Consider the following 13,436-nt stretch of genomic DNA (forward strand, 5'->3'; position numbering starts at 1 on the left):
GTAATGTGGTATTCATCAACACTTGGTAAACAAGAGTTTGTAAGAGCAGTGTGAGAAGGACACTTTCACCACATTTCACAACATATAGTTAGTAGTCAAAGCCGGTGCTATTATCAATAGAGGCCACCCGCAATTCTAGTGGTTAGGCAATTAGGCGGGGTTTATATTGTCCAATAAAAACACAGAAAAGTTTGACAAGCATCGACTTTGACAAATGACTGGGCTGCTGGAGGAAGCTCAGACCAGAGGGGGCGGTGCTTCTTCGGCAATGGGTCTATTCAATATGGAGTACAGAAAATAGCCCGTCCCGCTCAGTACTTCACTGCTTTCGTTCGGATTTAGGATACTTTTTCATGTCGGGTTTGAACTGTTAACTCTCTGTCATACATGCCGAGCCACAGGAGTCGCTGGCGTTTGTCTAACATGGTTCTCATCCTCGTTTGAGTAACGACAATTTACCAGCCTACTAAACAACAGCCGTGCTGACTAGCGAGTTATTGTAAAACTGTTGATACACCTATGAACTACTGGTGTACTTTATTACGGTAGCCTATTCTGTATATCTCATCGACGCTCCCCAGTCTGAAGGAAGATCTGAACACTCGATCATTTCTGCGAAAGTTAAGACAAGTTTCGCCGACCTGCGGGGTTAGCGGGTGAAAGGTGACATCGCCTCAGTATATTGTTTCCTAGGTGAGTTGGTAATGTAGGAATGTCTATTTCCGCTCTAAGTGACTCTGGTACCACATGTGACATTGACTGATGTATGCTTATTTATGCTGCGCAGTTAAGTGTGAGCTGTTGGATGTCTGATGATTTCATAAATGTAAAGGGATTTTAAAAACTTAGCCATAACCCTAAAAGTTTCCTGTGTGTACCAGTCCGTGCTTCAGTCATTCAACCATATGAGAATCAATCCCTTTAGGCTTCTACTGATGCGAGTTCAAACATAAAGGCCCGTCTCTCTCCATTTTCTCCATGACAAGAATGCACAATGCGGCGAGTGTGTCAGCCTCTCTGGGTTCCATGGGACTGTTGCGTCTCTTCGGAGTGTCCTGGTCCTGGAGTCTGGCAGCAGGCCTTGGGGTATATCTGGGCACAAAAAGCTGGAAGTACTTTTACATTGCAGCACGCACTGCCAAGAGAGACCTCAAGTAAGCAGAAAATATCAAACTGCAGTTCTGTTCATATTTAGGGGTGTTAATGTGATCTTTTCAAATGTCTTCTTGTCTTCCTCTGCTGACCTTCACCAGTGGTCTCTATGTGCTGTTGAGGGTGAAGCTGGCTTTGTGGCGATACATGCGTAATGGAAGTAACATTCCTTCCATATTCGCCCAGACAGTCAAACTCCACCCAAATAAACCAGCACTGATCTACGAGGCCACAGGAGAGACATGGACCTTCACACAGCTGGATGAGCTGTCTAATGCAGTTGCCCATTGGGCAAGAAGTCAGGGATGGGTCTCAGGGGATGTAATAGCTCTCTTCATGGAAAGCAGACCGTTACAGGTGGCGCTTTGGCTGGGCTTGTCTAAAGTTGGGGTGGAGGCTGCACTTATAAACTTCAACCTCCGCAATGATTCCCTTCTGCACTGCATCGGAGTTTCCGGGTCCAGGGCCATCGTGTTTGGAGCTGAGCTTGCTGATGGTAAGATTGTGTTAAACAAGGCGGGGAAAGCTGCTTATGGAGATAGCCAATGGATTTTAAAACTATGTTAATGAAGGGGGAAAGGTGAAATGTTGTATCAAAGAAAAGAACCTTCTCACCTCTAATTGAGGTTAGTATTTAGCAAAAGTCCTGAAGTATTAATCTAACATCTTGTGTGCAACGTGATTAACATTTATTTCTGGGATGTCACACTTAAATTGTCATTTCATGTGTGCAGCACTAACAGCAGGAATCATTGTGTCCACATGTCATGTGGTGAGAATCAGTGTGTCAGTTTCAAAGCATCATAGCTTCAGAAAATACATTTCTTAAAAGTCAAGCGTCTTGTAAAAAGTAACATTTGATCAGGGCTCATTGATACAGCATTTATCTTATATCCCTCACCACAGGAGTGCGTTTCCTGTATTTTCCTACTGTTACCTGACTTCTCTCCTCTTCTTCCATATCTCTTTTGTTGCTCTCACTGAATGTCAGCCATTACGGAGGTCAGTTCCTCCTTCAGTCAGTCTATGGTACGGTTCTGTACGGGAGATCTCAGTGCAGAATATATGGCCCGTCTGGATGCTCGACCTCTGGACCCAATTTTAGCCTCTTCACCCAGACATCCTCCATCACCTTGTGTTCCCTCAAAAGGCATGAACGGTGAGTACTTGATCCCCAACTCAACTTTGTTATATAAACTCTTAATTTGTATAAAAACAGTTTCTTCTTCTTAGACTATTTCATCATAATGTGTTTAGCTTGCAACTAGTTTTTAGACACTAATTCAAATTTACACAATGTATCAGTTTTCTTTTTTCATTAAAAAAAATTAAACTGCCTTCCTGCAAAACACATGCATGATGAGGTGAATACTTGTCTGTGTAGAACTTATGAGAGCTATGAGTCATATCTAATTTGAGAGAGATTTTAACCTTTCTTTAAACAGCTATCTGAAGTGTGTATAAATGAGCTATTGATGTGTGCACTCTCTGAATACGAAACCATCACCATGAAATAATCAGTTTGAGAAAAATTACCATGTACACTAATGATTAAAGATGTGGGCCAGAGATATAACCAAGCTGAGAAACTGGAGGTCTGTGGTGAGAATGAGGCTGAGTGAAAACAATGACAGTCTTTTCTGCTCTGTCCTTCTTCGTGTTCAGTGATCTCATCCCTGCTCAAACACTGTGAAGACATCTGTATCGATCTAAATCTGACAGTATTTAATAAGAGTTCTCTATTCTCTCCTGCAGATCGTCTATTTTATATCTACACCTCTGGCACCACAGGGCTACCCAAGGCTGCCATTGTGGTTCACAGTCGGTAAGCTGCTCACAGTAGTAAGTTAGACTTGCTGAAGAGTTCATGAGCGATGTCTGAGAATCTCTGCTGTGTTTCCATGACAGTTACTACAGAATTGCTGCTTTTGGGTTTTTTGCCTTCGGCATGCGCAAGGATGATATCATCTATGACTGTCTGCCTCTCTATCACTCAGCAGGTATGTGATGGCCGCCTCTAGCTCTTGATGAATACAGCTTTCATTTAAGGTTTGTGGAACTGAAGTGTTGGTTTCTGCTTTTGCCAGGTAATATCATGGGAGTGGGTCAGTGTCTGATCCACGGCCTCACTGTTGTAGTGAAGAAGAAATTCTCTGCCAGCCGCTTCTGGGAAGATTGCATTAAGCACAACTGCACTGTAAGAGCTTGTGCCTGGAAAATATTTTAAAGTGCCATATTTGACAAAATCAATAACTATGAAAGATTCATTTTGAAAATGTTCTGCCAGGGTAACAAGACTGCTTTCCCATCATAGGTGGTGCAGTACATCGGGGAAATCTGCCGCTACCTCTTGTCTCAGCCAGACAGGCCATCTGAAAAAAGCCACAAAGTTCGACTTGCAGTTGGGAACGGGTTGCGGCCCAGCGTGTGGGAGGCCTTCACGGAACGGTTTAGGGTGAAGCAGATTGGCGAGTTCTATGGTGCGACTGAGTGCAACTGTAGCATTGCCAACATGGATGGAAAGGTGAGCAGACAGTGTTTCTAGTGTCCTCAGTAATAAAAGGTGCATTGGATCACAGTTCAGCTGAATCTGTCTTGCCAGGTGGGAGCCTGTGGATTCAATAGTCGCATTCTCCCCAACGTGTACCCCATCCGTCTGGTGAGGGTGGATGAAGAGAGCATGGAGCTGGTTCGGAACAGCCGGGGCCTCTGTATACCTTGCCGTCCTGGTAACAAATACTTCTGCCACAACAATGACTTTGCTTCACTAAAGAAGCTGAATGCTTGATTTTATGAAAATTCCTTTGCACTGCTCTGTGTCTTGCAGGGGAGCCAGGGCTTCTGGTGGGTCGTATCAACCAGCAGGACCCCCTAAGGCGTTTTGATGGCTATGCTAACCAGGATGCTACCAGAAAGAAGATTGCTCACAATGTCTTTAAGAAAAACGATTCTGCATACATATCAGGTTACAAGATTAATTTATCAAGATAAATTCTATTGTTATTACACCATAATGCTCAATTGCTCATTTAAAAATGGGTAATACATTTTTAAAGTGTGCAAAAATACATATATAATATATATATATTTTTAAATTGAATCTCAAAAATTCCTCATCTTCTCTCTGTGTGGAGTAGTATGTCATATTTTGATTGTTTTGCCACACTGGATACTGACTGGATACAGAGTTTTTTCACACGAGATTGTCAAGTATTTTCTTGCCATGTGTCTACCTCAGGTGACGTGTTGGTGATGGATGACCTGGGCTACATGTACTTTCGTGACCGTGGTGGAGACACATTCCGCTGGAGGGGAGAAAATGTCTCAACCACCGAGGTGGAAGGAATACTCAGCAGTCTTCTGGATCAGACTGACGTGGCTGTGTATGGGGTGGCAGTGCCAGGTGATAACTTTGTGTTCTGAAGGTCACATTTTGTCCATCACTTTCATTTTCTGTGTATATTGCTTTTGTTTTTACTTGCTACTTGACAAGCCTTCATCTCTGTCTGACATCTCAGGTGTGGAAGGTAAGGCAGGCATGGCTGCCATTGCAGACACTACAGGGAGTTTTGACTGCAAGGATTTCCTGCAGAAAGTCCAGCCAGCTCTTCCTCCATATGCTCGCCCAGTGTTTCTGCGAATTTCACCACACGTAGACACCACAGGTAAACTGTCATAATATCTCCCGCTGATTCCATGAAAGTATTTATCACCAGCACTGATTTCATATCAAAGTCCTTACAACAACCAATCTTTGTATGTTCTTTCATGCTACATAGGTACATTCAAAATCCAGAAAACCAGGCTACAGAGGGAGGGATACGACCCACGTCTCACCAGCGACCAGATCTACTTTCTGAACAATCGAGCTGCTTCTTATGAGGCTGTAGATGAGGAGCTATACAATGCTTTAGCAGAGGGAAGGATGTCTCTATGACATGGAGGCTGTAGTATTGTAGTCTTGGTTGAGAGAAGATAACATACATAAGCTGATGTTGGGATCAGTCAGTCAGGGGGCACCAGCTGCCTCTGTTTGAAGCATTCAGGGAACAGAGTTGAGATGACTACTTACATAGGCAGAGCATTGGTAAATATGAAGTTTTAACACTGTATGAGTAACACACCAGGACATAATGTGAAGGCATTTGTTCTCTTTTTAATAACCTTTTTTTTGTAACTGAACACCTCAATAAGCCTTTGAGCATCACCGCACATAGAGTGGGTTTCTCTCACAACCCATTTAAAATAGCATACATGTTACAATAAGTTGGTAAGGACAGCAAGGGACAGGATCATTTGGAAGTGTTACAGGGTATGACCCATGTATGAAATATGCTGCAAGAAAAATATTCATTTTAGATTAAAGCAATACTTGAGTGTGAAGCTATGAAGTTACTGCTGTTTTTTGGAGGAAGATCAGATTTCAACTTGCAGTTTATGTGGCTACTAGGTCAAATAATAACCATAGTCTTTTTTAATACGAATGAAAACTTCTCTCACTTGTTATATCTGAAGTTTTCACAAACATTGTTCCAGGTTTCAGATTTATGCAAGTTGTTACTGTATGTGCCTTACATGAAGCTAAAAATCTGTCTGTTTCTTGCAAAGAGCCTCCAAAATGAATCGGTTCAAGAAGTGATTGTGTCATGCAAAGCTGAGTCACACATAGTGACTTTAAATCATGTAATAAAATTAAATCTTGTCAGAGATACAATATATAGATGTTAAATAACGTGAAGGTATTTACAATTTCTGATCTCCCAGACTTCATTTTTTGTTGTAACTCAAAATAAATATTTAAAACATATCTGTATTTGTTTGACATTAATAAAATTGCAAAACTTAGACATGTAGTGCTGTAATTTCCCATAGTTGACTCTTCATGAACAAGCAAACCTTGCAAGCATAATTGGCACTGCACTTCTTTTAGTAGATTTTCCAGAAGCATTATGGGACAGCATGTCTCCAAAGTCAATCAGTTGTCCATTGACAATAATATCCGCGTGGGGAGGACTTTCAGTGGATATTCTTTGCAGGCACTGCAGAAATAAGGAAAGGCTCTGGGTGTTACGATACCTGTGAAGGTGTAGAGAGGTTTTCTCTCATCAGGGTCATAGAAGGCCACCTTGCCTCTGTCCATGTCTAAAACTATTCTTATGACAACAGGCTTTTTGGTCATGTTTAGCAGCTCCCATGGTGCAGTGCAGGCCTTATGCTCTCCGTTGCGAAACCTTATAGTCCAGAATCCCTCTGCAGGAGTTAGCACATGCTTTCCCTTCCTGTTGATTGAATCGCTGGCTATTCCCACCACCCAGTAAGTGTTATCCCCCACCTCTATATCCCAGCAGTGGCGTCCAGAAGAATAGCCCTCCGCAGCCAGCAGCTCAGCACTGATGTCAAAGCGTTCTGGGTTGTCTGGCAGCTTGAATAGCTGGGTACTGTTCTGCACCGCTGTGAGATCCTCTGAAATGATGAAGCAGCTTGCTGCTGTGTTTGGATCCAGAATTACAGGGTCTTAAGAGAAAAAATAGAGGTTACCAATGAAGGCAGTAAGGAACTTGACAATAAAACATGAGGTTTTAAGGCACTCACGGTATTTAATCATGCTCTTCATTTTCTGCCACACTTTATGTTTCAGAGAGCCCACGTGTTTTGCTACATCAATCAGCGCATCAGAAATCATTTGTGGATCCAGAGAAATTCGCCAGGTTCTGAAAATAAATGTTGTTTGGGGTTGTGCATGTAGAGCTGTCATGCAGTAAAATTAAGCTTGAATGTATTCTAGAAGTGGACTTAACTCTTACCTCCTTATTGTTTCCTTATAGTTCTGAAAAAAGGGAAGAGGACAATTTAACAAAGTGATGCTATAAAGAATACAATGATATGTAGTTGGGACCTGGTGTTTGAGACATCCTAGGCTGGAGTCTTATGTACCTTAAGAAATGGGATATCTTCAGAGTTCATCTCCTGTTCCACTACCCTGATGATGTTGGTGATAGATGTCATTTCATTGCTCATCTCATCAATCCTCTCGTTAATCACCTGATTCTTCTCCTGCTCCTCAGTTTTTAAAACAGAAAGTCTTGCAGCCTCCTGCTCTTCCAGAAAACGGTGAAGGGCTTCAAATTCTTCTTTGATCTGTGCTTCTGTATGTTCAGCCTGGTTCTGGAAAGAGAGATTAACTGTTTGTACATATTGCTTTCACACTTTGGTCAAAGTCACTGATGCCGATGGAAGTGACCCTACCTTGACATGTTCTGCCATTTCCTCACAGGCCATTTTCGCCTTCTTGTACAGCTGCAGCTTCTCTTTAAAAGGCAGCAGCGCACTCCTCAGTTCTTCCTATAAAGCCAGTAACAGGGTATCAACACTTGAAAACAAGGTCAGTCTGGCAGGTGGCCAAGCTCTCAGTACAATGAGAGGCTTTCAGCTGCCACACACTCATGCATAGCAGTATTCCCAACAGCACTGAATTAAAGGGACAAATCTATGGAAAGATCCAGGGCCAGGGTGACATATGGTACACTGAGGTAATGCAACTTACAATGAAGACAAAGACTCAATATGGTATCTAACAGATTCTTGTCATATTTCTACGCAAGGTTGAGGAAGTTGACAGTAGAACGGTCATCACAGAAACTTTGTGGGTGTCAAGTTTCAGTTCACTCGGGACACCAATGGCAACAGCAAACCAAAAATATAAATCTATTAATAGAATAATAATGAACTCTGCCAAACACCTTCACACATATCGAAATATCAAGCTTCAAGAGGCAAAAAGGTAGAAGAAAATTAAGTTAAAATACAGGTAAAAAAAACTGACAAAAATACATTTCACAAATTTGATAATAGGTAGTAAATTACAATAATGCCAAAGCATAATGGAACACTTTACAAAACCCTGGTATGATTAATCGCTCATGAAATGTGGTAGTGTTGCAAAATTACCAGTCATGCGAGTCATCATAAATCATGTTATTTTATTTCATCTTCATTAATGAAAAGTACACTTCTTATAAGACATAAATTAAATCAACATCTGTAACAGTGTGACAGATACTGCTGTAATCAACTCTGTAACTTTAACTGGCCTACCTTACAGTCTAGGGCACCTTCCCCAATAGGATAGACCTTGTGCCCTTTGTGTGTGGCTGCTTTCCCACACACATCACAGATTGGCTCCAAATCTTCCAAACAGAACAATGTTAGCTTCTCCCCATGCTCCGTACAAGCCTCTGGGTCATTCTTGCTCCTGTCCTTCTTGAAGGATTCACAGGACTTCTCCAGCATGGTGTTCACCACTATTTGATCCATGGAGGAACGGCGGCAGCACAGTGGACAGCAGTGTGAATCCCCACTGCCTTGTGCCTCCCAGCTGTCATTCAGACAGGATTTACAGAATCTATGCCGGCAGGTGAGCACCACTGGCTGACTAAGAATATGTCCACAAATTGGACAGGAAAGGTCATCCTCAAGACGAACACGTCTGGTGGCCATTATTCTTCAGAGGGCTTTGATGACAAGGCAGGATCCATGGCCCCTCCCATGTGTCTGGAAGGCTACCTCATCTTGACCTCAGAAATAAGTGTTAATACCTAAGCTCCCAAAGGCATATCCCGTGTAATGCCGTCTTGCGTCGAGCCTGCACATTGCCAGCTCTCAAATAAACACCATACCTCAGAATAAATCAAATTGAGTTTACATTAGGAGTCTGTATCTGTGCAGATCAGAGTAAGCAGCCTGAATAACCTTATTACTGAGAAGAGCATGGTGATGAGGAAATAGTTTCACTCAAGCTGGTCATTTCATTGTCTTTACACTGTGATCACACTGTGATCACTTCTTAGTCTGTTATTGGAGTGGTCTGTTGAAACGAACTGTCTCAGTGTAATGAAAGGGCTTAAGGAGGAATAATGTCCAAAATAAGTCTCAGGCCGAGGATATAAATAGAGAGAAGCGACTGATTTACACTGAAGTTATGTGCATGAAGAAACAACCTCCTGCTGACCACTGGAAAAGTTTCTTCTTTACATTCAAGCTCAGGTTTTGACAACCACTTTTGACAGATTAACACACTATTATTTCTAAATTAGCATGGTGTCCATTCACTTCAAGAATGATGTGAAACCAAAAACATTTTCAGCAGTTTAAATGACCAGTGATGGTTATTTCAAAGCAAGAGGTAGGACACACTAAAATATAAAAGTCTGAACATTAATTTCAAAAGTATTCCACTGTGTCCTTGATTGTCCTGTAATCTAGTATTATGTTGTGAGGGTAAGGTTCCTAGAATCGATGCTGCACCAAAAATAGGACAAGAGTGTGCACATAGAGATTGAAAGGGAATATGGTTCTGCCATTGGAAAAACCCCATGTAGAGCAGTGCTGCTTGTATGCGTGTGTAACAGACTGCAGTTGTCTTTGAATTTAACACATGCTGTCAGGATTTACTCTGAGCTTTAAATCATGCTGACAGAAGAGTTATTAGTGTGTGCTGTATTTGCAAAAAAAAGTAGTTTGAAGCAAATAGTCTATGCAGAAGCTACTCTGGCTTTTATTCTGCATATACATGATATAATTTTAGAAGCTTTTGAAGAGTTTTGCAGTTTTACAGTTCCCTAACAGCTACATGACACATTAGAGTACGGAATAACTACTGTATGTATTGTAAGCCTGTAGCAAAAAGACAGCTGGACTGTTGATTTTGGTCTGTTTGCATTTGTGTGGTGTGAATGTGTTGAATAGACATTAAATGGTCCGTTATATTAAATAAACATTATTTTATCATTTTATCATAGTTTATCATTTAACAGTGAAATGAATGTTGTTGGAATTCTTTCGCTATAAACACTGAAAGCTCTCACAAACAGACTGGGGGATCTTTGACCAAATAAGTGCCTGTCTTCTTGAGATGCCAAAGTGAAAATTTGATTTGTGACTGTGCCAGAGACAAGGCAACATTTCCGAGTCATTGAAAGTAACAGCCACCAACACACGCCACAGCCATGGCAGATGATTTGTGACTATGCATGTGGTTACTTAACAGGAACAGATACTCTTTTTACTATACATTTCTTTAATTCACTGTAAGTTTTATGTTTATTAAATACATATTTCACAGCTCCATGTTGTAATTTTAAGTTCAAGCTGAATCAACAGATTAAATTAAGGTATTTGCAATTTTCTGTTCTATTTATTTATAAATGTCACCTGTTCAAATGAAGTATTTTAGTTTTTGAACAGTTTAATAAACATAAAGATGAATGGATGTCCTGCTTTGTGGTCTAACTTTTTGTCACAACAGTTTGTTTGCATGCTGGTATCTCACACAGAGAAAACAGAAATATGAGTAGAACTGTCATTTGACTTCAGTGCAGGGCATGTTGACATGTCGTATGACATGTTTTAATATTTTAAGCCTCTACTGACTAATTTGGTGTAAAAATCTATTAACTTAAGTTTTCAAATTATTCTGGGATAAACAATTTTTATGCTGAAGCAGATTTTTCACAGGGTTGAGAAATTCTTACACACTTGACCCCAAGATATAGACATATTTATTGTACCTCTGAGGATTCCCCAAAGCTGTCAGGATGTACGTAAAATATATATCTATATAAACTCTAAACACCTCTTTTTAAAAAAAAAAAAAAGGAAGAATTTTTATTTGTACCCAGCTTACCTTATAATCTTTGAACGCTTCCTTTAAGGGATACACTCTGTGATGTTTATGCAGCCCTAATCTGGTGCACAAAGAGCACACAGGTTCCAGATCAGTTGCACAGAGAAGGAACAGTCTCTGCCCATGCACTTCACATGATCTAGGGGAAGTCCGAGGCTCTCTTTAAAGCAGACAGGACACTCTTTAGTGCCATGTTTTTTCCAAAACTGCTCCAAACAAGCATTGCAAAAGCCTAGATCACACCAGACGCAGCAGAGGACCACTGGAGACAGGAAAGTTTCCCTACACACAGCACAGAAGGACTCGTCCACACCCAGACATGAGATGTCTGTCTCCATCTGTGAAACTCAATGCAGTACTCATGCGGCTCTACCAGAGACCAAGACCTATATTCCCTCAGCCTGCATGTACAGTATGTACCATGCATGAATAACTGCATGTGAATGCATTAGTCTTCCTGCAGCAGTGGAGAGACCCAGCTACTCCAGTTTCTCCAAAAATAAACAAGCACCTTGAAGGCAGGTTTTCAGCTCCAGGCTAATAAAACCAGACAAACAGCTATTTAATGAAACATGATTGGGAAAGTTACTTTTATTGTTATTATTTCTTAGGACTGATAATGTTTGTCACTGCAGTCTTGAGCAAAGCTGTTTGGTAGTCTTGTAATGTCCTAAATATGCTTTAAAAGGGACTTAAGAACTCTTTTACTCACCCTTTAATAAGAAAAGGGTAGTTTTCACTTATTTCTTCTAAAGTGAAAAGATGTCTGAAATAGGTTTTCTTTACATAAACACTCCTTGATAAAACTGTTTTAACACTCAAAGTTTTTGTGCTCTTTTTTAAGGTTTAGAGTATTCTTAATATTTTTGTTCTACCCTCTCTCACTGCAGAATGCCTTTACGTATAGATTCCTGCAGGGTGATCGGCAGCACGTCCAGAGCGCTGGTGTCCCAACTCCAGGTGTTTGCTCTGAACAAGGTCAAAATGCTGGAGCAGCTCACTGTAATCTATCTGAATGTGAGAGGCACGCTTGGAGACCACTTGATGTTTAGAGTCCATGTACTTGGACTCTTCCACAGTCCTCATGAGCTCTGGGTTTGGGACACACAGCAAGCGATGGGAGAGCAGTTGGAAGGCTTGGCTCTGAGGTAGACATCCTGAGCTGGAAGAGCAGGAACTTCCTGAAGCTCAATGGCATTAAAAACGAGGCCCAGCCAGCCCCACCCATCATCATCAACGGATTCCCTGTACCCTGTATAAAATGCATTATCATTATTATAGATAGCAGCATAAGCAGGCCATTTATCGGGTATGAGTTGTTCTCCACATCCAGCAGATGCAGATGCAGGTTGGTGAAAATAGGGCTTTCTATGAGCTGTACAAGCTTGACAACCTCTATTCCAGCACAGAAGGACCCGTCCACACCCAGACATGACATGTCAGTCTCCATCTGTGAAACTCAATGCAGCACTCATGGGGCTCTACCAGAGACCAAGACCTATATTCCCTCAGCCTGCATGTACAGTATGTACCATGCATGAATAACTGCATGTGAATGCATTAGTCCTCCTGCAGCAGGGGAGAGATCCAGCTCCTCCAGTTTCTCCAAAGATAAACATGCACTTGGAAGGCAGGTTTTCAGCTCCAGGCTAATAAAACCAGACAAACAGCTATTTAATGAAACATGATTGGGAAAGTTACTTAGGACTGATAATGTTTGTCACTGCAGTCTTGAGCAAAGCAGTTTGGTAGTCTTGTAATGTCCTAAATATGCTTTAAAAAGGACTTAACTTTTTTATTCACCCTTTAATAAGAAAAGGGTAGTATTCAATTATTTCTTATAAAGTAAAAAGAAAAATCTGAAATATTTTTCTTTAAACACTTTTTGATAAAACTGTTTTAACACTTAAAGTTTTGTGCTCTTTTTTAAGGTTTAAAGTATTTAAACGCATACAAGGAATGATTATTTGATAATCAATATCATAATCATTCATCTTTTATTGTTTTATATTTATTCAAACATTCTATTGATTTATTTATCTTTAACTCATAATCTTTTATCTTATAGCTATCTTAGTGCTTTTATTTTTATTTACCTTTTATCTTCACCTTTTGTATTATCTGAAGTATTTTTGTTTCTTTGTTTTCACTTTGTTGTTAAACTTCATTCATTCATCATTTAATGTTTTATATTTATTCAAATATTATATTGTTTGATTTATCTTTTTCTCTTAATCTTTTTATTTTTCTTTAAGTTTTATCTTTACCTTTTAAATAATCTGAAGTATTTCATTTTTGTTTTCACTTTGTTGTTAAACTACATTCATTTGATTGCAATTGTGCATTATTTTCTACTTCTAAATCAATTTCTGTTTTATGTATAGACCTCGTCTCTTTTATTTTCATTTTTAATCGTAAAGTGCTTTGAATGTCACTTGATTTGTATGAAAGGAGCTGTATAAATAAAGTTTCATTGATTTAATATGAAAACAGAGTATTTTTGCGCACAACTGGCTGCTCATATCATCAGCCTCAAAATGAGCTCTGCCTGTATTGAACATCCACATTCACAACAAATACCTGCTTGTGAATTTAACAGAAT

The 13,436-nt window shown here is 40.3% G+C and overlaps 2 protein-coding genes across 2 annotated transcripts; one reads left to right on the plus strand and one right to left on the minus strand.

Annotated features, from left to right (window-relative positions):
* The first annotated feature begins 233 nt into the window (after positions 1-233).
* On the plus strand, positions 234-5,959 carry slc27a1a (solute carrier family 27 member 1a). The gene is made up of 13 exons (XM_034710801.1): positions 234-693; positions 987-1,154; positions 1,254-1,648; positions 2,144-2,311; positions 2,908-2,977; positions 3,061-3,152; positions 3,240-3,349; positions 3,467-3,676; positions 3,755-3,881; positions 3,980-4,117; positions 4,391-4,555; positions 4,671-4,817; positions 4,932-5,959. Exons 2-13 carry the CDS (start codon positions 988-990, stop codon positions 5,087-5,089), a joined length of 1,947 nt encoding a protein of 648 aa, XP_034566692.1. The 5' UTR covers positions 234-693; position 987; the 3' UTR covers positions 5,090-5,959.
* Positions 5,960-6,116: 157 nt separating this feature from the next.
* On the minus strand, positions 6,117-8,649 carry trim35-13 (tripartite motif containing 35-13). Its single transcript, XM_034710806.1, has 6 exons — positions 8,248-8,649; positions 7,399-7,494; positions 7,087-7,317; positions 6,957-6,979; positions 6,745-6,863; positions 6,117-6,666 (listed from the first exon to the last, which is right to left on the minus strand). The coding sequence occupies exons 1-6, from the start codon at positions 8,647-8,649 to the stop codon at positions 6,128-6,130; spliced, it is 1,410 nt and encodes a 469-aa protein (XP_034566697.1). The 3' UTR covers positions 6,117-6,127.
* Between the last annotated feature and the right edge of the window lie 4,787 nt (positions 8,650-13,436).

This window comes from Notolabrus celidotus, chromosome 20 (assembly GCF_009762535.1).
Source record: "Notolabrus celidotus isolate fNotCel1 chromosome 20, fNotCel1.pri, whole genome shotgun sequence".
Classification (NCBI taxonomy): Eukaryota; Metazoa; Chordata; class Actinopteri; order Labriformes; family Labridae; genus Notolabrus; species Notolabrus celidotus.

Bases quoted from the DNA above. Each gene is read 5' to 3' on its own strand.
- slc27a1a (XM_034710801.1), top strand. From the start codon at position 988: ATGCACAATGCGGCGAGTGTGTCAGCCTCTCTGGGTTCCATGGGACTG. The intron at 2,312-2,907 runs GTGAGTACTTGA...TCTCTCCTGCAG, and splicing joins TCCCTCAAAAGGCATGAACG to ATCGTCTATTTTATATCTAC. The intron at 3,677-3,754 runs GTGAGCAGACAG...CTGTCTTGCCAG, and splicing joins TTGCCAACATGGATGGAAAG to GTGGGAGCCTGTGGATTCAA.
- trim35-13 (XM_034710806.1), bottom strand. From the start codon at position 8,649: ATGGCCACCAGACGTGTTCGTCTTGAGGATGACCTTTCCTGTCCAATT. The intron at 7,495-8,247 runs GTAGGCCAGTTA...CTGGCTTTATAG, and splicing joins AAGGTGCCCTAGACTGTAAG to GAAGAACTGAGGAGTGCGCT. The intron at 6,667-6,744 runs GTGAGTGCCTTA...TTTTCTCTTAAG, and splicing joins GAAGAGCATGATTAAATACC to ACCCTGTAATTCTGGATCCA.